The following is a 26,245-nucleotide window of genomic DNA, read 5'->3' on the forward strand; positions in this document are numbered from 1 at the left end:
TTTGTTTTTGGCAAAAAAAAAAAAGATATGAGAAAACATTCTAATTCATATCAGTTGGAATGGTACCAGCCATTTAGTTTTGCATTTTGTATTACTCTTTCCCAAATAAAAGAAAAATATTCTGTTCCAAGATAATAGGGCAATTTGTTATGTTACACATGCATGTTGTCCACTCAAGTGGACACATGTATAACTTCTTAAATTTTGTACTAAAAAAAAAACAATATATTTTTTTTTTAATGTTTTTATGGCCCTGAAGACTAATAAAAAACATTTGAAAAAAATCTTGTTTAAGGTTACCATAATTCATGCATGAAAGGGCTAGACTGGTACACTATTCAGTGCAGTGCTGTCTCGACTAGTACACTGTAAGTTTGGAAGCAACAAATACGGTCCGTTCTCTAACAATGCTGAATGACTGGGTGAAGCATTTGATCTCTATTTTACACAAGAAAACAATTTTCCTGAGCGATGACTGACTGGTACACTATTCAGTGCAGGGCTGTCTAGACTGGTACACTATTCAGTGCAGGGCTGTCTAGACTGGTACACTATTCAGCGCAGGGCTGTCTAGACTGGTACACTATTCAGTGCAGTGCTGTCTAGACTGGTACACTATTCAGTGCAGTGCTGTCTAGACTGGTACACTATTCAGTGCAGTGCTGTCTAGACTGGTACACTATTCAGCGCAGGGCTGTCTAGACTGGTACACTATTCAGCGCCGTGCTGTCTAGACTGGTACACTATTCAGCGCAGTGCTGTCTAGACTGGTACACTATTCAGTGCAGTGCTGTCTAGACTGGTACACTATTCAGTGCAGTGCTGTCTAGACTGGTACACTATTCAGCGCAGTGCTGTCTAGACTGGTACACTATTCAGCGCAGTCCTGAGCCAGAAACCAATTGTTTAGGATAAAAATGAAAATGTCAGACCTTCCGCATTGATAGTAAAGGGGATCATATTTATGCCACTGCACATGTGTAACAGATTGCTTATTGAAATCCTTTGTGACGATTTTCTATTCAGAGATACCAAGATATTTAGCGAGCAAGTAGTCCGAGTGAAGTTATCCAGCAACAAACTCCTCATCCACAGCTGTGCTGCTTTCCTGGGAAAGCCTCACATATTTTTAAAGCCTTGCATATTTTTAGAGGCGGTTATCTATTCAGAGATATCAGGGCATTTGGTAAAGGGTCTGAGGAAAAATGGGCAATATTTGGAAATACTCCAACAAAATCAAATCTCATGGCATTGTTTTTAAATGGTTGCATTGGTTCAACATAGCGCTCCTGCAAGCTGGGTTATGAGAAACCAGGAATCAGGACCCAGTTTAATGGTTGAGTGTTTGATGACAAAAACAGAACACAAGATGGAAGTTTTTTTGGTATTATTTTACCCTTTTTCTTTCATTTATCAGCTATGGAAAAGAAAACTATACACAGATTTACAAAACTCATTATCCAAAAATAATGTCTACAAGATGCATTAGTACAAAAATAACCACAACAGCAAAACAAAAACTAATACAAAAAGATCTGCATGCCAGTTGCTTCTTACATATCGTCCCTGCCCTGGCAGTTTCTCTGTATATTTCCAGTCCGGTGCAGGGAGTGCTGGGAGCAGAGCCAACTCTTAACCAGATGCAGTCAGGAGCAGGCTGTGTCTTTCTACACACTCAAGGCAGGCTGAGTTTTTAGTGAGATCTGGTCTCTCTGGTTAGTCTCTCTCTCTGTGGCTGGTCTCTCTCTCTCTCTGGTTGGTCTCTCTCTCTGTCTGGGTGGTCTCTGACTGGTCTCTCTCTCCATCTCTCTGTCTCTGTGGCTGGTCTCTCTCTGTGGCTGGTCTCTGTCTGGCTGGTCCCTTTCACAGAGGCAGGTGCAGGGAGTACTGGGAGCACACCCACCTCTTGATGGGCTTGCCCATGCGTCCGATGACGGGCAGCTTGTGTGCGTACCCACGGGGGGGCTGTGCAGAGGGGTTGGGGGGGTGCAGCTGGGGGAAGCTGGTCTGGAAGCGCCGGCCCTGGCAGCGCCGGCCGGTCTGCCTGCCCGCTATGAGGAAGGAGAAGGGTGCCGTGGCAGGGGGCAGGGGGAAGCGGCTCTTCTGGAAGACCTCACGGGGGGGCCCTGCGGAGCGCTGAGCAGCCTTGGAGGGGGGGGGCTTGGATCTCTGGAGAGAGGAGGAGGACGAGCGCTGGAACCTGCAGGAACACAAATCACAATGCAGGCCATGTAGAATCACGTGTGTCAGACTAATACAGACGGTACTGTATCACATTTCATTCACATTAGAAATGCAAACAGAGGGTGGGCCTCAGGTCGTCAATCAATCAAATCTTTATTTTATATAGCGCCTTTCATAGTGGACCACCATCACAAAGCGCTTTACAAGATGCCGTAACAAGAAAATCCATAATACTTTAGATACAGAGAAATGCAGAATACATGATATACAGTAAAAAAAAAAAAAAATGCATAAAACAATACAGTGAAAAATGCATAATACATGACCTCTGTCTGCCACAGAGTCTCGGATGTGACACTCTCAGTAACTTGAGCTTAAAGCTGATGTAACAAATCATCTAAATGACATTAGATTTTTAACATGTTCATGTTGCCTGTGTGCATGAAGACAGGTCGGCAGCACTTCATCCCCCAGATTCAGATCCTCTCAATAACAGCTGGAGAATGGACTAACCAAGTTTGCTCAGGGCCGGATAAGCGCTTCTCTAGATGTCTGTGAAACTGTGAAGGGATTCACCACTTGTATGGCTGCCTCCACAGCAGGGGGGTAAATAACAAGTAATTTTTACTCATTAGTGCAAAATCTAGAGCTACTAAAATATTTTTTTTAATGTAAGCAATATTTTAGTCAAAGCACTTATCGTTCAAAAATTTTTTGTCAAAAGCGTTTGTCGTTCCTTTCAGTAAACTCTACCTCACGAGCATGCGGTCACTTCCCTGAACCAGTGTAGTCACTGCACAGTGACGCTCTCTCACCTGGAGGGGGCAGCAGAGCTGTTCTGCACGGCCGGCAGGCTGGGCTCGTTCTTGGGGCTGCTGTCCTGCCGGGGGCTGATGGTCATGCTGGCGGTGAGCTGGGGCATCTTCCTGGTAGTGTCGGGCCCCATCCCCTCTTTCTTGCTGTCGGGGGGCTGGTGGGGTGCTGCGCGGCTGGCTCTGGGTTCGATGCCCGGACCGGTGCTGAAGCGCACGGCTAGGCTGTCCCCGAAGAAGGCGTAGAGCTCGCGGTACATGACGGGCAGCGGCACGGGCACCGGCTCCTCCGCGGGCACGCCGGCCGCGCCCTGCAGCAGGTGGGAGGCGATGCCGAAGCCAGGCTCGGAGACCGGCTCCTGGGGAGGGCTGAGCCCAGGGAAGGACCTCTCCCTGACAGCCACACTGCCCTCTGCTGGCACACTCCGGGACTGCGCCTTCATCTTCAGCAGCTTCTCTACCGCCACCTGCAGGACACACCACTGAGTGCAGGCCCTCGAGAGCTTCCCTGACTGATGACCTCCCCCCCCCCTTAAATTTCAAAACACTCAATTGACAACTGGTATTTACAACTTTGCAAGGATTATATACTCCACCCTTAAAGGGATTCATGTAGAAGCTCTCTGAAGATACTAATATGCTCACAAGGGAAGCTGTATGTGGGAATTGTAAAGTGGAAAAGCGTAGAATAGCAATTGCCCAATCAGCTCTTTCTATAAGAGGTACTTTATTCTGGAACTCACTTCCTTCAGAAATTAAGGTCTTAAGGGATTTTAAAATATTTTGTAATAAACTTAAGGCTTGGTTGAAACATAGTCAATGATGCAATCATTCATTAATTCAGGATGTATCTGAATTTGAATTGTGTATATTGGATATTTATATTATATAAATTGTACTGTAACTTGATTATGTAAGCTGCTGATTGTTATGCACTTTTAATAGGTAATTCATGTCTTCAATGCTGTATGTATTGTTAATCAAACATTCAATAGGAGGTTATTGCTATAGTTTAGAGTAGAATATGGAGATTCTGAAATGTCTGCCCAGGGACTATCAATGGAAATTACTGGCTAAACTGAAATTGAAAATGCAATGTGCAATGTGTCTTGTGTCATGCTATAATTGTATGTGTCCCTGATAAATAAATACAATAAAAAACAAACAAACAAACAGCCCAAGTGGGTATATTCTACAGTATACTGCCTTAGTACAGAATGGGTATATCCTGCAATGAATCCAACTTCAAAAAGGCTTTACTTTTTAAACCTCAGCAAAGCCTCCAGCCACTGAGTGAAGCTGACACTGACCTGTACTTTCAAAATAGATGCCTGTATACTTTGGCAATAATAATAATAATAATAATAATAATAATAATAATAAGACTTTTAAAAGACCTACCAGGATGGCTCCGTAGACTTTGTGCCCGTCAGCTTTGACCTGAGCGTTGGAGACGGAGTCGTCATCGAGCACTGCCTGCAGGTTAGACCAGTACGCTGAGAGGTGAGGAAACAGAACCCGCTCCACTGCCTGCAGAGGAACACAGAGAGAGGTGAGGAAACAGAACCCGCTCCACTGCCTGCAGAGGAACACAGAGAGAGGTGAGGAAACAGAACCCGCTCCACTGCCTGCAGAGGAACACAGAGAGAGGTGAGGAAACAGAACCTGCTCCACTGCCTGCAGAGGAACACAGAGAGAGATGAGGAAACAGAACCCACTCCACTGCCTGCAGAGGAACACAGAGAGAGGTGAGGAAACAGAACCCGCTCCACTGCCTGCAGAGGAACACAGAGAGAGAGGTGAGGAAACAGAACCCGCTCCACTGCCTGCAGAGGAACACAGAGAGAGGTGAGGAAACAGAACCCACTCCACTGCCTGCAGAGGAACACAGAGAGAGAGATGTGAGGAAACAGAACCCGCTCCACTGCCTGCAGAGGAACACAGAGAGAGGTGAGGAAACAGAACCCGCTCCACTGCCTGCAGAGGAACACAGAGAGAGAGAGAGAGAGAGAGAGAGAGAGAAAACAGAACCCCACTCCACTGCCTGCAGAGCATTTGGGTATAGTCCCATATTTTACACACTTTATTTTCATGCACTTTTCTTCAAATATTGAACCTAAAACAGACAAATGCAGTCTGGGATGACATGTTGTGCAATGCGCTGCGATATGGATTTTGATGACGTCAGTGAGATGAGGTTAAGACCCTTGTTTGCTCCCAGTCTCCACCCTGTTACATGTGCACTGCTTTTAGGAGTTACTCTCAAGTTCCAAGGAGTATTTATTTGTTGTATTTCAACGGCCAGCTTGTAGCAGTGTAACATCACAATAGTGGCAAAAATAAATGACATAAATCCCCATGGTTAATGCCATGTGTTGTAAACAGAAAACACAATGGTTCGCCGTGGGGAAGTCAGATAATCAATTGGGGAGTAAAGACATGAACAGCTTGTGTTGTGCCCCTCTCTCTCAGTGTGTGAATGAAGGAGCACTCGGAACCACACAGTGCTCTCTCTCTCTCACAGTGTGTGAATGAAGGAGCACTCAGAACCACAGTGCTCTCTCTCTCTCACAGTCTGTGAATGAAGGAGCACTCAGAACCACACAGTGCTCCCTCTCGCTCACAGTGTGTGAATGAAGGAGCACTCGGAACCACACAGTGCTCTCTCTCTCTCACAGTGTGTGAATGAAGGAGCACTCAGAACCACAGTGCTCTCTCTCTCTCACAGTCTGTGAATGAAGGAGCACTCAGAACCACACAGTGCTCCCTCTCGCTCACAGTGTGTGAATGAAGGAGCACTCAGAACCACACAGTGCTCTCTCTCTCTCACAGTCTGTGAATGAAGGAGCACTCAGAACCACACAGTGCTCCCTCTCTCTCACAGTGTGTGAATGAAGGAGCACTCGGAACCACAGTGCTCTCTCTCTCTCTCACAGTCTGTGAATGAAGGAGCACTCAGAACCACAGTGCTCCCTCTCTCTCACAGTCTGTGAATGAAGGAGCACTCAGAACCACAGTGCTCTCTCTCTCTCACAGTCTGTGAATAAAGGAGCACTCAGAACCACAGTGCTCCCTCTCTCTCACAGTCTGTGAATGAAGGAGCACTCAGAACCACAGTGCTCCCTCTCTCTGACAGTGTGTGAATGAAGGAGCACTCAGAACCACAGTGCTCCCTCTCTCTCACAGTCCATGAATGAAGGAGCACTCAGAACCACAGTGCTCTCTCTCTCTCACAGTCTGTGAATGACGGAGCATCCAGTACCTTCCAGCCCAGCGCGTGCAGCCCCACCACAGCCCCGTAGTGAGAGCACAGCGGCCGCACCGGGTCCGACAGCACCTTCTGAAGTGAGAGCAGGATCTGGTGATACAGCCCCCCGACCAGGTCCCCGTGAGCCCTGGAATACACAGAGAGGGGGTTACAAACATCACACACCTCTCACTACGAAAGCAAACACAAAGCCATCGGGATCAGGAAACAGAACGCACATCCACATGGCCTACATCTACAGGTGTCTCCATGTATCCACAGATACAGACACTAATACCTGGGTGCTAAAATAAAAGCATGTCCTTACTAAGTTTGATCACAAATCTAAATACTGCGAGCAAGAATTTTTCACTAATTTCGCATTTATTAAAAATCTGGCACCATTACTACAGCAAGTTTAATTCCATTCTACCTATACTTTATATATAGGGATCTACTTAAATCGCGGTAAATTTACGTATTTTTCACGGGTATGTTGCAGAATAAAATTAGGATTTTGCGGACATTTCGCGGTCATGTTTAAACATTAAATAAACCTAAGTAGACAGTATTTCAGAACACTATAAAGCCTAAAAATAGTGGTACTTGCTTCCTTACTAAAACAGTGCTGGCATTTGTTAAAGGCAAGCATGCAGCATTCCCCAGCAGTTGACTTGCCCATACATTGAGACTGCACGTCTGCATCCACTGAATTGGCTGGAAGTTAAGGCAAAGCTTTGCCAAGTTATACAGATGTGGAAATCGATTAGAAACAGCCCAAAAACTCGGTTACACAGGGGCATCTGGCATACTTTAATAAAGTCAATGTATGCAGCACGTTCGTTGTCATGTTATTTGTCCCATCCAATAATTTATTTTATTAGTACCGAGTCAAAACAAAGAAGATGTGGCTATTCGGGTCGAAAATTCCAACTGTAAGCAACAGGTTGAAGCGAGGTGGCTGTGCTGGATACTTTTAGTACTGATTTAACTTGCAGACAGGAATACGTCTGCACTAAATCAAAACAATGCAGCACCAACTTTGTCCCGCCCCCTCCTGCACAGTACAGGTCACATAAAAGCAGTAAAGACACACTGATAGGCTGAAAACTTTGTCATTTCAATAGTAAACAAGAACGTTAACTGCTTTGGAGAATATGTTTTGTAAATGTTATTTGTGGACATTTTTTGTTTGTTTGTTTTTTGATTAAGTGCAATGCACACGGGACAGCGAAGGAATAGAAAAGGGCTATCTACAGAAGGAAGACACGTAGTTTGAGTCACTTGCGGTGTGCAGTAGTTCATTTAAACAAGTTTCCTTTTTTTTCCTCTCCGTACTTGTTTGTATGGCCCCTAAGAGGTGTATTTCGCGGTGACCCTTCAATTTCAGGATTTCCGCGAAATCGCGATTTAGGTAGGTCCCTATTTATATACCATAATACTTCAAATAACAGCTGGTCTCCAATACTCGCCGGGTCTCTAATAATAACATAAGAAAGTTTACAAACGAGAGGAGGTCATTCAGCCCATCTTGCTCGTTTGGTTATTAGTAGCTTATTGATCCCAGAATCTCATCAAGCAGCTTCTTGAAGGATCCCAGGGTGTCGGCTTCAACAACACTGAATAAGCGCGGGGGCTTCTGGGAAATATGGTAAATAGACCCCGGGTGTCTTTTAAATGCCTGGTTATGAATAATAATATAATGCGCATCATACCGACTGTTCCAGTCAATACACACACATGGCTGTACAGCGAGCTCACCAATTTGTTTTTCAAATTGGAGACCCTGAGGCTCAGGATGAATAAGAAAACTGAATTGAACTTATTTTAAGGTACATGTTATGCATTCAGTTTTTTTGTGACATTATGAGCGTGCTGAAAGTTAAATACAAACTTGATTTCTGATATTAACAGGGTTGCCTTTTTGTGTATTTGTACATGTTTTTTTTTTTCTTTTGTGTTAACAGTACTTCGTGCATTGAGTTTTGCAATGAATATTCATATTTTGCTCCTTTTCCAGCGTTCTTATTTATCAATGTAGACGTTATAAAAAAAAAAAATTGGTCACTTTTGCTTTGATTTTGTGATAAAACTGGTACTTGTATGGATTTTATTGTTAATCTTTAAACAGTTTGAAGTATTTTTGAGTGTGTTGTGGGCCAACAGTATGAACTAATTTTTCGTATTTACACAGTATTTCATGCGGTTGTTTTGCAATGAAGATTCGTTGCTGGTTCATTTCTCATCGATTTTCCATGCTTATCAATGTACACGTTCTGAGGGTGAACAATAAATATAATATGTGTTAATAAAGATGATGCTTTTAAAACCATGTTTTTTAATTCTGCTGCAAACCTACCTTAATACACGCTTGTGTTCCGATATTTACAGGGCTGTCTTTAGTGGATTTTACTGTTTTTATTATTATTACAATACAAACTGTTATTACCCACTGACACAACCTTTAATGACGTTGCTGGAATGTTGTAATTTACTTATGTCGTGTCTATAAGGTTGTGTGTAGGCAGCTTTTTCATGATTGCATCTGAAGTATTTGCAGAGTCTCAAATAGTTGCTGGTCTCCAATAGGCGCCGGGGCTACTGGCAAATATTGTAAATAAAGGCTGGGGCGTTTATTTAAGTTTTAAGGCACACAAACATCTGCAATATTACGTTTCTACTTTACAGTATGGCTTCCGGTAGACTTTTGCGATATCATTTTGTAGTTTCTTTGATTAAATAATGTTGAATAACATCTAAACTATGTTATATATATATATATATATATATATATATATATATATATATTTTGTATGTCTCAATCTTAAAATTCTAGGTGATGCAAAAATTTATGTCACAGCTGTAAGGTTGTGATGTGCTTGCTTCCAGAAAATGCTGCTGAATAACTAACCTGACACGGCACACACCCCAGTGTAGAAACACTATAGCTCGCCTCTATCACTGGCATGCATATCTCTACGTTTAGGAACAATTCTACACGTGTAGCACTTGGAGAAGGATTAGACGTGTGGACTCTGAGCTGTGTAACTCCCCCAGTCCTCACCAGAAGATGTGGCTGAGCAGCAAGGCGGCATAGTCGCGCAGGGTCCAGTGGTCGTTGAGCGGGTTGATGGAGGCGGCGAGCGGCTCCAGGATGCAGTACATGACGCTGGACACCAGGCTCTTGATGTAGGAGCCCAGGTATAGGAAGGGGTTCTGCACCAGGCTCTTCACCATGTGCAGCAAGCGGCTGAGCTGCTCCAGGTCGTGGCTCACGGACTTCACCTGGGAGCAAACACAAGCACACGAACAACACTGGGGTTTCGCTTGTGCAACCGGCAGGGGATTCCTTAGAGAACACATTCCACAGGCAGGGGATCAAAAGTTCTAGAGATGTCAAAATGTGGTTGATGGGACCCCCCCTTAACGTTAACCAGCCTTTTACTCAAAATCCGGTTGTGCTGCAGACCTGTGGGAGCTGTCATTTTATTAGAAATCGCACGGCAAATTCAAAATGACTTTCCCACTGATGATGTGTTATTCATTTACTCGTGTCGATTCAAATGAAATGTTTCTTACCTGACGATTACTCAGGTGTCTTCTGACCCATTGACCCTGTCAGTCTAAAAATTTAAATTTGAACGTATTTGCCTGAAACAACCCTAAGTAGAAAGTTTGGTATAAATCGTAGACGGTCAGGTTTAAAATCGAACTTTTTGGGGTGATTTATCATGGAATGATACAGTCATGTATAGATTCTGTTCTAGGAACGAATATGAACAGAGGCAATTTACTAATGTCTGCTTTAGGTTACAGTCTTTTAATAAAATATATTTAAGTTCAATTCAGTTTTAAAGTTCTGTCTTTGTATTGTTTTCCATTCTTAATTAGCTGCTGTTTGTTACTTTATTAATTTAAATGTGTTTTCTCAGACTCACCCCACTGACAACGTGCACAAAGTAAGGGAGCAGAGCTGCGATTTTGGAGTTTGTCTGAAGATCCTGTAATGCAACCTAAAGAAACAGGCAGGAAATTCATGTTACAGTTACAGTTAATGTCAGCTCAGCTCCAGTCTCAGGATTGCACCCCTCTTAAGAAGCACTGCACAGCTCTGTCCAGCTCATGATAGTGGCGAGGTTGTCTCTATATACCCAGCTCATGATAGTGGTGAGGTCTCTATACACAGCTCATGATAGTGGTGAGGTTGTCACTCTATACCCAGCTCATGATAGTGGTGAGGTCTCTATACCCAGCTCATGATAGTGGTGAGGTCTCTATACACAGCTCATGATAGTGGTGAGGTTGTCTCTCTATACCCAGCTCATGATAGTGGTGAGGTCTCTATACCCAGCTCATGATAGTGGTGAGGTCTCTATACCCAGCTCGTGATAGTGGTGAGGTCTCTATACCCAGCTCATGATAGTGGTGAGGTCTCTATACCCAGCTCATGATAGTGGTGAAGTTGTCTCTCTATACCCAGCTCATGATAGCGGCGAGGTTGTCTCTATACACAGCTCATGATAGTGGTGAGGTTGTCTCTCTTTACCCAGCTCATGATAGTGGTGAGGTTGTCTCTCTATACCCAGCTCATGATAGTGGTGAAGTTGTCTCTCTATACCCAGCTCATGATAGCGGTGAGGCTGTCTCTCTATACCCAGCTCATGATAGTGGTGAGGTCTCTATACCCAGCTCATGATAGTGGTGAGGTCTCCATACCTAGCTCATGATAGCGGTGAGGTTGTCTCTCTATACCCAGCTCATGATAGCGGTGAGGTTGTCTCTCTATACCCAGCTCATGATAGTGGTGAGGTCTCTATACCCAGCTCATGATAGTGGTGAGGTCTTGTGGCAGAACAGGGCTCTGCCCTTAGAAATACTGGCAGGGAAGGATTTAAATTCTCCTCCCTGCCCAGGTTGACTGTGTCAGGTGGGAGCAATCAGTCAATTAATTATTCAATTATGGACTTAGCCACCTGGCATAAAAGGAGGCCTCAGCCTCCCAGTTGGGGGGAGAGTTCTGGAAGGAGAAGGAGCTAGTGTTTTGTGTGTGCTGTTTTTCTGTTTGTTTGTTTGTTTGTTTTTGAATCCAGTGAAGGCAACGCCCAGCCTGGAAACCTTTATTTTTGTAAGTTTTGCTTTTTGTTTTGTGTTTATTTTATGTTTAAAACCTTTTTGTCTGGCCCTTGTGCCGATTTATTTTGTATTTTTGTTAATTAAAAACTTTATTTTGAATGTTTAAACTGTCTCTGAGCCTCAACCTCTGTCATCCTTGTCACAGGTCTCTATACCCAGCTCATGATAGTGGTGAGGTCTCTATACCTAGCTCATGATAGCGGTGAAGTTGTCTCTCTACCCAGCTCATGATAGCGGCGAGGTTGTCTTTATACACAGCTCATGACAGTGGTGAGGTTGTCTCTCTTTACCCAGCTCATGATAGTGGTGAAGTTGTCTCTCTATACCCAGCTCATGATAGCGGTGAGGTTGTCTCTCTATACCCAGCTCATGATAGTGGTGAGGTTGTCTCTCTTTACCCAGCTCATGATAGTGGTGAGGTCTCTATACCCAGCTCATGATAGTGGTGAGGTTGTCTCTCTATACCCAGCTCATGATAGCGGTGAGGTTGTCTCTATACCCAGCTCATGATAGTGGTGAGGTTGTCTCTATACCAAGCTCATGATAGTGGTGAGGTTGTCTCTCTATACTCAGCTCGTGATAGTGGTGAGGTCTCTATACCCAGCTCGTGATAGCGGTGAAGTTATAAGAACATAAGAAAGTTTACAAACGAGAGGAGGCCATTCAGCCCATCTTGCTCGTTTGGTTGTTAGTAGCTTATTGATCCCAGAATCTCATCAAGCAGCTTCTTGAAGGATCCCAGGGTGTCTGCTTCAACAACATTACTGGGGAGATGGTTCCAGACCCTCACAATTCTCTGTGTAAAAAAGTGCCTCCTATTTTCTGTTCTGAATGCCCCTTTATCTAATCTCCATTTGTGACCCCTGGCCCTTGTTTCTTTTTTCAGGACCCCTGGGTCGACATTGTCAATACCTTTTAGAATTTTGAATGCTTGAATCAGATCACCGCATAGTCTTCTTTGTTCAATACTGAATAGATTTAATTATTTATGTCTCTACACAGTACTGTGGTTTCCTACCTTCATGAGCTGCTGGTCTTCTCCCAGTATGGCCCTGGTGACCTGCTGGTAATACTTGAGGAGGTCGTCCGTCAGAGACTGCACTGCCGTGGGCACTGGACACACACCAGGGGGAAAGACACCGGGTTAGTACCTCAGCAAGCACTCTCAAACACACAACCTGGGCTGAGCAAGGTGCTTAACAAGTTGCCACCTGTGACACACAAAGACAAATCGGACAAACAACCTCTACATACCAGAGATGCTGACACATTTAATAACTGAAGTCATGCAAGTGTGATCTGAGAACATGGTCTCTCCGGCTACACAGTTACACAAGGATTATTTGTATCACCTGCGCCTTGGGGTTCCACGTTCCCTTTCCCATCCAAATAGGAAACTTGAACTGCAAGAAAGAAAATATCACAGGCAAGTCTCAATACACACAACCAAGAACTAGGAGACAGACAGAGTCCAGGCCCTGACACTGACACGGGATATCCTGCACAGCCATACTGATATATATATATTATTTAATATCCATAGCGCAGAAACAGTAATAGATAATGACTAAGAACACAAATCATGGGATAATAAACAAGGAAACAATGCAATTTTATACACATTCAGAGTGTATAAATAATGTAATACATACATCTCTGTCTGGATAGTACAGACAGACAGATAGGTGGACAGCTAGAGAGAGATACCAGACCTAAGGCTGTTTTTTTCACTGTTATCATGATTTCCGTGAAATGTACCCATTGCCGTGTAATATGTAGTTTCCTGTGAAAATTCCCGTTGTAAATATACATATTTGTAACACTTACATATAAATACAGCTAACGTTTGCCTGATTGACGCACTGCCTGTTACCCTGCATTTAGGAACCTGGCAGCCGGTTTAGTTTGCTTCCAGTAAATGATTGAACACACACTGCACAGAGCTGCACGATTTCTTCAAATGTCTTCAATGAAACATGTCCCCAGCTGCATCAAAGACCGGAAATCTTTCTTGCTAAGGATCGCTCTGTCCAATACATGAAGGGGACATTTCACATCTGTCTATTTTAACGTTTACTTATGTTTTTATTTAGTTTGATAAGTCACTGATGGTGAAAACAGAATGTTTTTAAAAAGGTGGACATTATTATTATTATTATTATTATTATTATTATTATTATTATTATTATTATTATCATTATTATTTATTTCTTAGCAGACGCCCTTATCCAGGGCGACTTACAATCGTAAGCAAATACATTTCAAGTGTTACAGTACAAGTAATAATACAATAAGAGCAAGCAATAAGATCACAAGTAATAATACAATAAAAAACGAAATAGTCTTTAATACAATTTAGCATTTAGCCTACTGTTCTTCAGGTAAGCATTTAAATCTTTAGGAACATTTATTGTACCATAACTCTGGAGAAAACTATACATTTTTAATGTGACAAGGACATTTTTTCTGCTTTAATACATATTGGGCTCTATGTATCGTTGATTTCTCTTTCGTATCTTGACTTTTTGTAGGTTTTTGTGACTTCGTAGACTTACCCGCGATGTATTAAAGTCATTTTCACTCCTGTATCTTAGTTTCATCCCTGCTGCGGTAGTTTATTTACGACTGTTCGTTACAAACTACTTTCGTATGCAAATGTACGAAACTCATTATAATACCAAAGTTTCGCGCTTACCCCTGATGTATTATCATTTTTTCCTGACTTACGACTTCGGTTTGTGCCTGTTATTTTACACATGCCTCTCACTGGTGTAGATTCAACTAGCTGTTCATATGTCAAACTTTCTGTTTAAATGTTTCCGGGCTTTTAGTTATTTTAAAATAATGCACCTTAAAATATAAAAGAAACCACAAAAAAATAAATAAATAATAAATTATTATATATATTAAATAACAGTGGCAATAAATACATTTTGTTTTGGTTTCTTTTATGTGTTAAGGTGTTTTTTTTTTAATGAAGGGAAGCATGGAAACAAATAATTGCAGAGTTCTTTAATAAAACACAAACTCAAATCTTTTCTTATCAGTAATTAATTATGTAGTGCACAGACAACTGAAATATGACAAAGTATTTACTTGCCTGGCCTACTGTATGTACTGTACTTTTTTCCTTCACACAACTAAAACATACACAGACTCAAACAAACGTTTTCTGAGATATTCTTAAATTAAAGCACTGAAAGCATAGGGAAGCATGGTTAGGGTACAGACGAGTACAAACATGAGAATTACTGTGCAAACCTACCATGGTAAACTTCCATGGTAAATTAGTTTTAGTTCAGCGTCATGGTTTGTTTTCACTGTGTCCAGGGTCAGCGCTGTGTTTAACGCATCACATTCAGTTTGTCCTGTTTGTTTTCTCTGTGCTCAGGCTCTGCGTGTGTTTAACGCATCACATTCAGTTTGTCCTGTTTGTTTTCTCTGTGCTCAGGGTCTGCGCTGTGTTTAACACATCACATTCAGTTTGTCCTGTTTGTTTTCTCTGTGCTCAGGGTCTGCGCTGTGTTTAACGCATCACATTCAGTTTGTCCTGTTTGTTTTCGCTGTGTCAGGGTCTGCGCTGTGTTTAACTCATCACATTCAGTTTGTCCTGTTTGTTTTCTCTGTGCTCAGGGTCAGCGCTGTGTTTAACGCATCACATTCAGTTTGTCCTGTTTGTTTTCTCTGTGCTCAGGGTCTGCGCTGTGTTTAACACATCACATTCAGTTTGTCCTGTTTGTTTTCTCTGTGCTCAGGCTCTGCGTGTGTTTAACGCATCACATTCAGTTTGTCCTGTTTGTTTTCGCTGTGTCAGGGTCTGCGCTGTGTTTAACTCATCACATTCAGTTTGTCCTGTTTGTTTTCGCTGTGCTCAGGCTCTGCGTGTGTTTAACGCATCACATTCAGTTTGTCCTGTTTGTTTTCTCTGTGCTCAGGGTCTGCGCTGTGTTTAACACATCACATTCAGTTTGTCCTGTTTGTTTTCTCTGTGCTCAGGGTCTGCGCTGTGTTTAACGCATCACATTCAGTTTGTCCTGTTTGTTTTCGCTGTGTCAGGGTCTGCGCTGTGTTTAACTCATCACATTCAGTTTGTCCTGTTTGTTTTCGCTGTGCTCAGGCTCTGCGTGTGTTTAACGCATCACATTCAGTTTGTCCTGTTTGTTTTCTCTGTGCTCAGGGTCTGCGCTGTGTTTAACACATCACATTCAGTTTGTCCTGTTTGTTTTCTCTGTGCTCAGGGTCTGCGCTGTGTTTAACGCATCACATTCAGTTTGTCCTGTTTGTTTTCGCTGTGCTCAGGCTCTGCGTGTGTTTAATGCATCACATTCAGTTTGTCCTGTTTGTTTTCGCTGTGCTCAGGGTCAGCGCTGTGTTTTAACTCATCACATTCAGTTTGTCCTGTTTGTTTTCGCTGTGCTCAGGGTCTGCGTGTGTTTAACACATCACATTCAGTTTGTCCTGTTTGTTTTCTCTGTGCTCAGGCTCTGCGTGTGTTTAACGCATCACATTCAGTTTGTCCTGTTTGTTTTCGCTGTGTCCAGGGTCAGCGCTGTGTTTAACACATCACATTCAGTTTGTCCTGTTTGTTTTCGCTGTGCTCAGGCTCTGCGCTGTGTTTAACGCATCACATTCAGTTTGTCCTGTTTGTTTTCGCTGTGCTCAGGCTCTGCGTGTGTTTAACGCATCACATTCAGTTTGTCCTGTTTGTTTTCGCTGTGCTCAGGCTCTGCGCTGTGTTTAACGCATCACATTCAGTTTGTCCTGTTTGTTTTCGCTGTGCTCAGGGTCTGCGCTGTGTTTAACGCATCACATTCAGTTTGTCCTGTTTGTTTTCTCTGTGCTCAGGCTCTGCGCTGTGTTTAACGCATCACATTCAGTTTGTCCTGTTTGTTTTCGCTGTGCTCAGGGTCTGCGTGTGTTTAACACATCACATTCAGTTTGTCCTGTTTGTTTTCGCTGTGCTCAGGCTCTGCGTGTGTTTAATGCATCACATTCAGTTTGTCCTGTTTGTTTTCGCTGTGCTCAGGGTCAGCGCTGTGTTTTAACTCATCACATTCAGTTTGTCCTGTTTGTTTTCGCTGTGCTCAGGGTCTGCGTGTGTTTAACACATCACATTCAGTTTGTCCTGTTTGTTTTCTCTGTGCTCAGGGTCTGCGTGTGTTTAACACATCACATTCAGTTTGTCCTGTTTGTTTTCTCTGTGCTCAGGGTCAGCGCTGTGTTTAACACATCACATTCAGTTTGTCCTGTTTGTTTTCGCTGTGCTCAGGCTCTGCGTGTGTTTAACGCATCACATTCAGTTTGTCCTGTTTGTTTTCGCTGTGCTCAGGGTCTGCGCTGTGTTTAACGCATCACATTCAGTTTGTCCTGTTTGTTTTCTCTGTGCTCAGGCTCTGCGTGTGTTTAACGCATCACATTCAGTTTGTCCTGTTTGTTTTCTCTGTGCTCAGGGTCTGCGCTGTGTTTAACACATCACATTCAGTTTGTCCTGTTTGTTTTCGCTGTGCTCAGGGTCTGCGCTGTGTTTAACGCATCACATTCAGTTTGTCCTGTTTGTTTTCGCTGTGTCAGGGTCTGCGCTGTGTTTAACTCATCACATTCAGTTTGTCCTGTTTGTTTTCTCTGTGCTCAGGCTCTGCGTGTGTTTAACGCATCACATTCAGTTTGTCCTGTTTGTTTTCGCTGTGCTCAGGGTCTGCGTGTGTTTAACACATCACATTCAGTTTGTCCTGTTTGTTTTCTCTGTGCTCAGGGTCAGCGCTGTGTTTAACGCATCACATTCAGTTTGTCCTGTTTGTTTTCGCTGTGTCAGGGTCTGCGTGTGTTTAACGCATCACATTCAGTTTGTCCTGTTTGTTTTCTCTGTGCTCAGGCTCTGCGTGTGTTTAACGCATCACATTCAGTTTGTCCTGTTTGTTTTCTCTGTGCTCAGGGTCTGCGCTGTGTTTAACACATCACATTCAGTTTGTCCTGTTTGTTTTCGCTGTGCTCAGGGTCTGCGCTGTGTTTAACGCATCACATTCAGTTTGTCCTGTTTGTTTTCGCTGTGTCAGGGTCTGCGCTGTGTTTAACTCATCACATTCAGTTTGTCCTGTTTGTTTTCGCTGTGCTCAGGCTCTGCGTGTGTTTAACGCATCACATTCAGTTTGTCCTGTTTGTTTTCGCTGTGCTCAGGGTCTGCGCTGTGTTTAACGCATCACATTCAGTTTGTCCTGTTTGTTTTCTCTGTGCTCAGGCTCTGCGTGTGTTTAACGCATCACATTCAGTTTGTCCTGTTTGTTTTCTCTGTGCTCAGGGTCTGCGCTGTGTTTAACACATCACATTCAGTTTGTCCTGTTTGTTTTCGCTGTGCTCAGGGTCTGCGCTGTGTTTAACGCATCACATTCAGTTTGTCCTGTTTGTTTTCGCTGTGTCAGGGTCTGCGCTGTGTTTAACTCATCACATTCAGTTTGTCCTGTTTGTTTTCTCTGTGCTCAGGGTCTGCATGTGTTTAACGCATCACATTCAGTTTGTCCTGTTTGTTTTCGCTGTGCTCAGGGTCTGCGTGTGTTTAACTCATCACATTCAGTTTGTCCTGTTTGTTTTCGCTGTGCTCAGGGTCTGCGTGTGTTTAACACATCACATTCAGTTTGTCCTGTTTGTTTTCTCTGTGCTCAGGGTCAGCGCTGTGTTTAACGCATCACATTCAGTTTGTCCTGTTTGTTTTCGCTGTGTCAGGGTCTGCGTGTGTTTAACGCATCACATTCAGTTTGTCCTGTTTGTTTTCTCTGTGCTCAGGCTCTGCGTGTGTTTAACGCATCACATTCAGTTTGTCCTGTTTGTTTTCTCTGTGCTCAGGGTCTGCGCTGTGTTTAACACATCACATTCAGTTTGTCCTGTTTGTTTTCGCTGTGCTCAGGGTCTGCGCTGTGTTTAACGCATCACATTCAGTTTGTCCTGTTTGTTTTCGCTGTGTCAGGGTCTGCGCTGTGTTTAACTCATCACATTCAGTTTGTCCTGTTTGTTTTCTCTGTGCTCAGGGTCTGCATGTGTTTAACGCATCACATTCAGTTTGTCCTGTTTGTTTTCGCTGTGCTCAGGGTCTGCGTGTGTTTAACTCATCACATTCAGTTTGTCCTGTTTGTTTTCGCTGTGCTCAGGGTCTGCGTGTGTTTAACACATCACATTCAGTTTGTCCTGTTTGTTTTCCTGTGCTCAGGGTCTGCGTGTGTTTAACACATCACATTCAGTTTGTCCTGTTTGTTTTCGCTGTGTCCAGGGTCAGCGCTGTGTTTAACACATCACATTCAGTTTGTCCTGTTTGTTTTCTCTGTGTCCAGGGTCAGCGCTGTGTTTAACACATCACATTCAGTTTGTCCTGTTTGTTTTCTCTGTGCTCAGGGTCAGCGCTGTGTTTAACACATCACATTCAGTTTGTCCTGTTTGTTTTCGCTGTGCTCAGGGTCTGCGTGTGTTTGACGCATCACATTCAGTTTGTCCTGTTTGTTTTCTCTGTTCTCAGGGTCTGCGCTGTGTTTAACACATCACATTCAGTTTGTCCTGTTTGTTTTCTCTGTGCTCAGGGTCTGCGCTGTGTTTAACTCATCACATTCAGTTTGTCCTGTTTGTTTTCGCTGTGCTCAGGCTCTGCGTGTGTTTAACACATCACATTCAGTTTGTCCTGTTTGCTTTTTATTTTCTGCTGCTTTCTTTTTTGTAATCCTCTTAAGGTCATGCCATTTTTTTCAATGTCAAGTGTCTGTCGCTTACGGTGTCTCAGTGAATTCATTTTGTGAGTTATTTCTTTCCATGTTTCTTAATGTTTTTGGCCCTGTGAAGTGTTAAATAATATTTCCAGATTTTTTTTTTTCCATTTCACTGACTAACAGGTCAATGTCGTCTTTGTGGAAATGTGTTTTATTTTGGCCGGTACCATAGTTGTATCACGGTCATCAAGCTCCATTCTATTATATTATTATTATTATTTATTTCTTAGCAGATGCCCTTATCCAGGGCGACTTACAATTGTTACAAGATATCACATTATACAGATATCACATTATTTTTACATACAATTACCCATTTATACAGTTGGGTTTTTACTGGAGCAATCTAGGTAAAGTACCTTGCTCAAGGGTACAGCAGCAGTGTCCCCCACCTGGGACTGAACCCACGACCCTCCGGTCAAGAGTCCAGAGCCCTAACCGCTACTCCAGACTGCTGCCACACTGCTGATTTAGAAAGAAGTTCTAAATCTTCACTTTGGGTGTTGCCAATCTATTTATAAGCAGTGTGGAGTAGCGGTTAGGGCTCTGGACTCTTGACCGGAGGGTCGTGGGTTCAGTCCCAGGTGGGGGACACTGCTGCTGTACCCTTGAGCAAGGTACTTTACCTAGATTGCTCCAGTAAAAACCCAACTGTTTCAATGGGTAATTGTATGTAAAAATAATGTGATATCTGTATAATGTGATATCTTGTAGCAATTGTAAGTCGCCCTGGATAAGGGCGTCTGCTAAGAAATAAAATAATAATATAATGAGATGCAAATTCTGATCGCTCCTGTATAACGAGCATTAATTTATGCTGCTCGTAAACTTGCGGTGATATTACGGTTGTTGTTCACGAAAAACAGCTGAAGTACATCACACGCAAAAATTCTACGAAGGACGGAGGCTATGAATTTGCAGTATTTACAAACACGTAATTATTATTAGTACATAGCCCATTATGTTTAGTCGTGAAATATCTTGATATAACTATTTTTAGACTGTGAAATAAGCCCTTTTCTAAAGTGAAAACAATACAGCCCTAACCATCCCATACCATCCCATCTTCATTTACATTAGTGCTGGTACAAATATCAAACAAATATTTTTTGACATGTATTCGGATACAAAAATCAGATGTTCACATTCGCTAGAAATGAAAAATATACCTTGCAGTTATTTACCGTCTCACCAGAATTTGCGTGACAGTTTCAAAAAATGGCAAATGAAAAAGAGCTCTGTGTGATATGTGAGATTAATATATATTAAAAAAAAACACAGAACCAACACAGCAGCTCTTGAGTCTCTATTTAAAAGTTTTAGACAGAAAAAAAGAAACAAACCAGATTATGCTCCCGCACCCTTAGTGATCTAGCCTTCGCTTCATATCTAGTACGCTGCTCCAGCTGTCCAGCCTTCAAGGGCAAGCCCTCTGCTCCAGCTGCTATGCTGTCTCTGCCTGCGTTCAGAGCAATATAATCGCCTGCACTTTTTAAGATGACACTGACTTGCACTTTTGGGCCACCGTAGTCATCTGCATAAAAATGAAAGTTCCGATTATAATTACGAAAAACAGAGCCCAGCAGCAGCATACAGAGACAGAAGAGCATGAGACCCAGACTGGAGCCCTGGGGCAGCACCACAGCACCCCTCTGTACAGCTGGACGAGAAAGAACCCATGGTTACAAACTGGAGCCGCTGAGTGAAACAGGACTCAACCAATGAAAGGGCTGTGCCAGACACGGGCTCCAAGCACTCAAAGAGGACCCCACAGTCCACAGTGTCAAAGGCACTGAAAGATCTAAAAGATCTCAAAGTAAAAGGATAGAATAGGAACCAGGATCTACAGCAAGGAGGAGGTCACTGCAGGCCTTCAGTAAAGAAGCCTCTGTGCTGCCGGGACTAAAACCGGAATGGAGTTTCTCAGACAGGTCGCCATCATTGAGGGGAGACTGAAGCTGCACTGCAGCAACCTTCTCTGAAACCTGAGCCAGGAACATCAGGTTAGAGCTGGGGGAGGGGGGGGGGGTGTTACCAGGCTCATCTGGGGAGAGCAAAGTCTCCTTCAGAGGGGCGGCATTCACTATTCCGGTCACGGAAGACACTCTCGTAAGAGCCAGGTTGGCCACGGGTCCAGACTACAGATTATTGAGCCTAACCCCTCAATCACCCCAACCACATCTAACACAGGATTCAAACAGATTCATTTCTTAGTAGCAAGCACAGAGTTATTGGTTGCTCTGAGTATTGGGTTAGTAGGATAACGGAGGGCATCTGAACTCTGACATTCTCAATTCTGCTTGTAAAAAAGCAAAGGAAGTGCTCACATAGAGATAGTTAGAGACAGACAGATATAAAGATAACCAATAATGCAGCGTACCTCGCACCATGGTCTCTGCACAGCCCTTGGGGATGTTGGTGGCCAGAGCCAGCTCCACCAGGTTGATCTCTCGATCCTCCACGAAGTACAGCTCACCCTCCTTGAGGGGTCGGAAGGGCAGCGCGTCCTGAGAACCGTACCCACACACTGCCTGGAGAGACAGACAGACACTTAGTACACAGCACAGTCTATAGAGAACCGTACCCACACACTGCCTGGAGAGAGACAGAAAGACACTTAGTACACAGCACAGTGTTTACAGAACCGTACCCCCACACTGCCTGGAGAGACAGACAGACACTTAGTACACAGCACAGTCTATAGAGAACCGTACCCACACACTGCCTGGAGAGACAGACAGACACTTAGTACACAGCACAGTCTATAGAGAACCGTACCCACACACTGCCTGGAGAGAGACAGAAAGACACTTAGTACACAGCACAGTCTATAGAGAACCGTACCCACACACTGCCTGGAGAGACAGACACTTAGTACACAGCACAGTCTATAGAGAACCGTACCCACACACTGCCTGCAGAAACAGAGACATGAGGGGCTAAACCAGGTGGCTGGAGCAGACAGGAGAAGCGAGGGGCTGATAAGTGAGTGGGATGTGTTGCACCTCGCAATCTAAAGGACAACTGTACCCATATACTGCCTGCGGGAGAGAGAGGGTCACACTGAACCAGAGGATACACCTGCAAGACCTCCCATACAGTACGAGCCTCGTACCAGAACCCGAGCTGAGCTGAGCTGAGCTGAGCTGGGGGGGGGGGGAGCTGGGGGTCTGGTCCTCACCTCCACATTGCTCCAGCGCAGAGCTCTGTTGAAATCCTCCACTGTCAGCCTGCGTCGCTTAGCGTGCCTCATGAACTGGGAGCTGTTCTGTCAACAGGAAGAGAAGAGCATCGCAACACATTCCCAGCTATTTCAAGATTTTTAAAGCCTGGTTTTATTTGTGCAAACGTTTAGGCTTGTGTCTTGTTTTAGCGTACTGTACTATTGTTGTGAATTGGTGTATCAGGCAGGACCGGGTGGTCTCTCGGTGACAGCTATGTGTAAACTATTGTGATCATTCTGCTAATGGAAATAGAAAAGGGCAGATCTTTTGGTGTGACTTTATTCATTCAGTAGGAATGCGTAGAGATCTTGTTACTGGAATGACCCTGTTGTATTTGAATCCGTATCTCCGCTGCCTCACCTGTGCCGCCTCCCTGAGCCGGTAACACACGTCCTCAGCGAGCATGGCGGCGATGTCATCACTGAGCTCCACCCCCACACTCTCCGCCATCAGCTTCACAGAGTCGCGTGGGACCTCCGCAAACTTCCTCTCCTCCCTGTCCGCCATCCCATCCGCTATCAGCACAGCCTAGGAGACGAGAAAGACCTCCATGTACACTTCATCATCCAAACCCCTGCTGCTGCTGTTGACCTCACTGCTGCACAAAACTAATTCTTAACCCTTTCATTCATGGCGACCTCATATAGGGTCAGACAAAGAAAATACTCTCTTCTTTATATGGGGACATATGGAAAATGTAAATGCATGATAGGCTCATATGAGGAGGCCATTGTTTTTCCATATAAAAGCAACAGTTTTTTTTTGTTTTGTTTTAATTGTCAATAAAAAATATATTTAATATGTATCCAAAAGTAGATTTTTCATCTATTTTGAATATTTCATGCATGAAAGGGTTAATATAACCAACCCTTCCTCTTTCTTTAAACTTTCAAAAACATACAGACTTCTCTTTCCTCAGCCCTGATGGTAAATCGTTGGCAGCGTGTTTTGTGAGTCTCTCACTGGCAGTAGAATTAGCTCTGCCCCAGAGCTGCTTCTTCACTCTGAAGGGGAGGCATTATCAGTGAAATTTTGATTACTAACAACAGAACTTCGTATAGTGCAGCATGTGTGCGCCAAAAACCCGGGACCGCAGACAAATGAAGAATTATTGAAATCAGAGGATACGTTAAAAAAAAAGAAAGACAAACTGTACCTTCCGTTAAACGAGTTGTTACTGAGAGCTGTGAAAACAGGTCCTTGTATATTTAAATAATAAACCAAAAGGTGAAGACAGTAGACAGGGTTACAGTGCACACGTTTCCGGGACTCGGTAGTCCCGCCCATCATACGTACGCAAGGATTGGTGGTTTAGGTTTCATTCTTGAGCTGTGATTGGTTAATGGCCATGCTTGTCACTTGGTTAATCATGTAGCGGAAGTTGAAGTTGTCACAGGGTATGTGGTAGTGTGCGGTATGGCAGTTGTATGAACAAGTAAAGCTTAACTGTATTTTCATTAATAACCAACAGAAATGCATTCACCGTCACGCTAATTCGAAAATAATATGTGTAATGTTAAGATTCTATTGCACGGCAGCGTCCATCTGAATGGGGTATTTAACGGGGTCATGATATGTGACGTGTCATGTTTCAAATGCCTGCGCCGGTATTTCATGTAATTGCTTTTAATGTATGCTTGTTTTTATCTAAATACATTTTGTACCATATGTTGTTTGTTTTTGTTTCCTTTCTCTGGTGGATGCTCCTTTGCTCCCTTACCAAAAAGTATAGTCCATCATATTTGTACTGTAGTACTGTGTAGTCCAGTGGTTAAAGAAATGGGCTTGTAACCAGGAGGTCCCTGGTTCAAATCCCACTTCAGCCACTGACTCAGCTGTGTGACCCTGAACAAGTCACTTCACCTCCTTGTGCTCCGTCTTTCGGGTGAGACGTAGTTGTAAGTGACTCTGCAGCTGATGCATAGTTCACACACCCGAGTCTCTAAGTCGCCTTGGATAAAGGCGTCTGCTAAATAAACAAATAATAATAGTAATACTATTATTACATTATAGTGTACAATAGTACATCATAGCAGTACGATAGTATATTTTAGTACTTTATATTAATACTGTATGTCATAGCATTTTATAGTAGTAATTTAAGTCCTACCTGTACTTTAATGCTCTTCTTATTAAGTGTTTGTGGGTTACCTGCAAACACCTCCGCACCTTCTTCTACCTCATATAAAAATCCTTCACACCCCATAGCAAGTTCACGATCACCAGCTGCAGCACACGTACAGGTCAGCATTGTTACATGTCTGAAGAGACACCTGCAGCATGGCTGCTGGGATTGCATTGACAGTCAAGGTTGACCTTGACTAAGGACATCATGTCAACACATCTGCCATTCTCTAACTGACCTGGATGGCTGATTCTCTGGGTGGCTCTAGTGTAGTTCACAGAATGATACAAAGTGTGATTAACAACAAAGAGGGCAAAATATTCACCCGTCGTATTTATTAAGATTGTATTGGAAGCATGTTCCACAGCTAGTCGATGAATGACAGACATACCATTGTTAAAACCACTTCCTAGGGGCATGGTTTTATGACCTGTGATAGTTGGATCCAAAAGAAGTATCCTATTGAATGCTCTTAAGATATCTGCAAATGCCTTATACATGCACCTTTCTACATTCCAAGGTAGACTATTAATAATAAGACATGCAGTGCAGATCTGATGAGGGACATACTACATAAATGAAGAAGCACTCTGTTGTTCCCTTCATAATGAAATGCAGACATGCACCATGCTGGATCCCAAGCGCTGCAACTGTCTGACAGGTCTAAAAGCAGGTGTATAGTGAAAGAATCATTTTCAGAGCATTTCCATGTTTTAACACATTTTTTATGAGCATGCTTTACTGACACAATTGTACTGTCTGTCATTTTATCTTTTAATAACAAATGAATGGCATAAAGGAGGAACCAATGACATCCGCCAACACAGCCTCATGTTTCACGCCTATGCTGACGACACCCAGCTCTACTTAAAACTCGACCCTGGAAGCCCCTCTTTCATGGCCCGGCTCTCTTGCATTCAAGACACCGAGGCCTGGATGTGTGCCAATTGTCTTCAGCTCAACACTAGCAAACCTGAACTCCTAGTAGGATCTAAAACTCAACTTAAGAATCTAAATGTAGCTGCCCTGAACCTCGGAAACTGTCTGCTGCTGCCTTCCCCCACTGCACGAAGCCTTGGTGTACTTCTGGACAGCAAGCTCTCCTTTGATGCCCACATCTCCTCCGTGGTCAAATCTTCTTTCTACCATCTTCGAAACATCTCCAAAGTCCGTCCCTACCTTTCCCTCCCAGATGCGGAGATACTTTGTCATGCATTTGTCTCCTCTCGACTCGACTACTGCAACTCTCTATATGGTGGTCTCCCGGCAAGTGCCATCAACCGACTGCAGCTAGTTCAGAATGCCGCCACCAGGATTACTGTACCAGATTTAAAAACCATGAACGACCGTCTTGCCCAACTGCACTGGCTACCTGTAAAGTTCCGGATTACTTTCAAAACTCTCCTGCTCACCTACAATGCCCTTCATCACACAGGTCCTGAGTACCTCCTCAACCTGCTGACCTGCTATGTCGCTGCCCGCAAGCTGAGGTCCTCCAACTCTGGCCTGCTTGTTATCCACAAGCAAAAGCGCACCACGCTTGGAGAACGCTCGTTTAGCTTCATGGCTCCGACTCTCTGGAACTCTCTCCCACCGCTGCTCGCTTTAAATCAACTCCCAACTTGCATTTTTACTGTATCTTGTAAAGCGCTTTGTGATGGTGGTCCACTAGGAAAATGCACTATATAAAATAAATATTGATTGATAGAAACTATGAAAGCAAGGGTATTGAATAAAAAGTAAAAATGCTCTCCACTCTGACGCTTTCCAAAAAT

General features: G+C 43.6%; 1 protein-coding gene across 1 annotated transcript; it reads right to left on the reverse strand.

The window, feature by feature from the left end:
• Positions 1 to 1,372: 1,372 nt before the first annotated feature.
• Positions 1,373 to 23,619, reverse strand: LOC117967735 (TAF6-like RNA polymerase II p300/CBP-associated factor-associated factor 65 kDa subunit 6L). The gene is made up of 12 exons (XM_059012053.1): positions 23,502 to 23,619; positions 22,706 to 22,873; positions 22,303 to 22,389; positions 21,502 to 21,652; positions 12,729 to 12,779; positions 12,395 to 12,489; positions 10,182 to 10,256; positions 9,308 to 9,528; positions 6,259 to 6,391; positions 4,398 to 4,526; positions 3,000 to 3,463; positions 1,373 to 2,200 (listed from the first exon to the last, which is right to left on the reverse strand). Exons 2-12 carry the CDS (start codon positions 22,850 to 22,852, stop codon positions 1,864 to 1,866), a joined length of 1,890 nt encoding a protein of 629 aa, XP_058868036.1. The 5' UTR covers positions 22,853 to 22,873; positions 23,502 to 23,619; the 3' UTR covers positions 1,373 to 1,863.
• Between the last annotated feature and the right edge of the window lie 2,626 nt (positions 23,620 to 26,245).

The sequence above is a fragment of the Acipenser ruthenus genome, chromosome 43 (genome assembly GCF_902713425.1).
Source record: "Acipenser ruthenus chromosome 43, fAciRut3.2 maternal haplotype, whole genome shotgun sequence".
Classification (NCBI taxonomy): Eukaryota; Metazoa; Chordata; class Actinopteri; order Acipenseriformes; family Acipenseridae; genus Acipenser; species Acipenser ruthenus.

Bases quoted from the DNA above. Each gene is read 5' to 3' on its own strand.
- LOC117967735 (XM_059012053.1), bottom strand. From the start codon at position 22,852: ATGGCGGACAGGGAGGAGAGGAAGTTTGCGGAGGTCCCACGCGACTCT. The intron at 12,490-12,728 runs GTGATACAAATA...GTGTGTGTCCAG, and splicing joins CGTGGAACCCCAAGGCGCAG to TGCCCACGGCAGTGCAGTCT. The intron at 4,527-6,258 runs GTACTGGATGCT...GTTCCTCTGCAG, and splicing joins TGCACGCGCTGGGCTGGAAG to GCAGTGGAGCGGGTTCTGTT.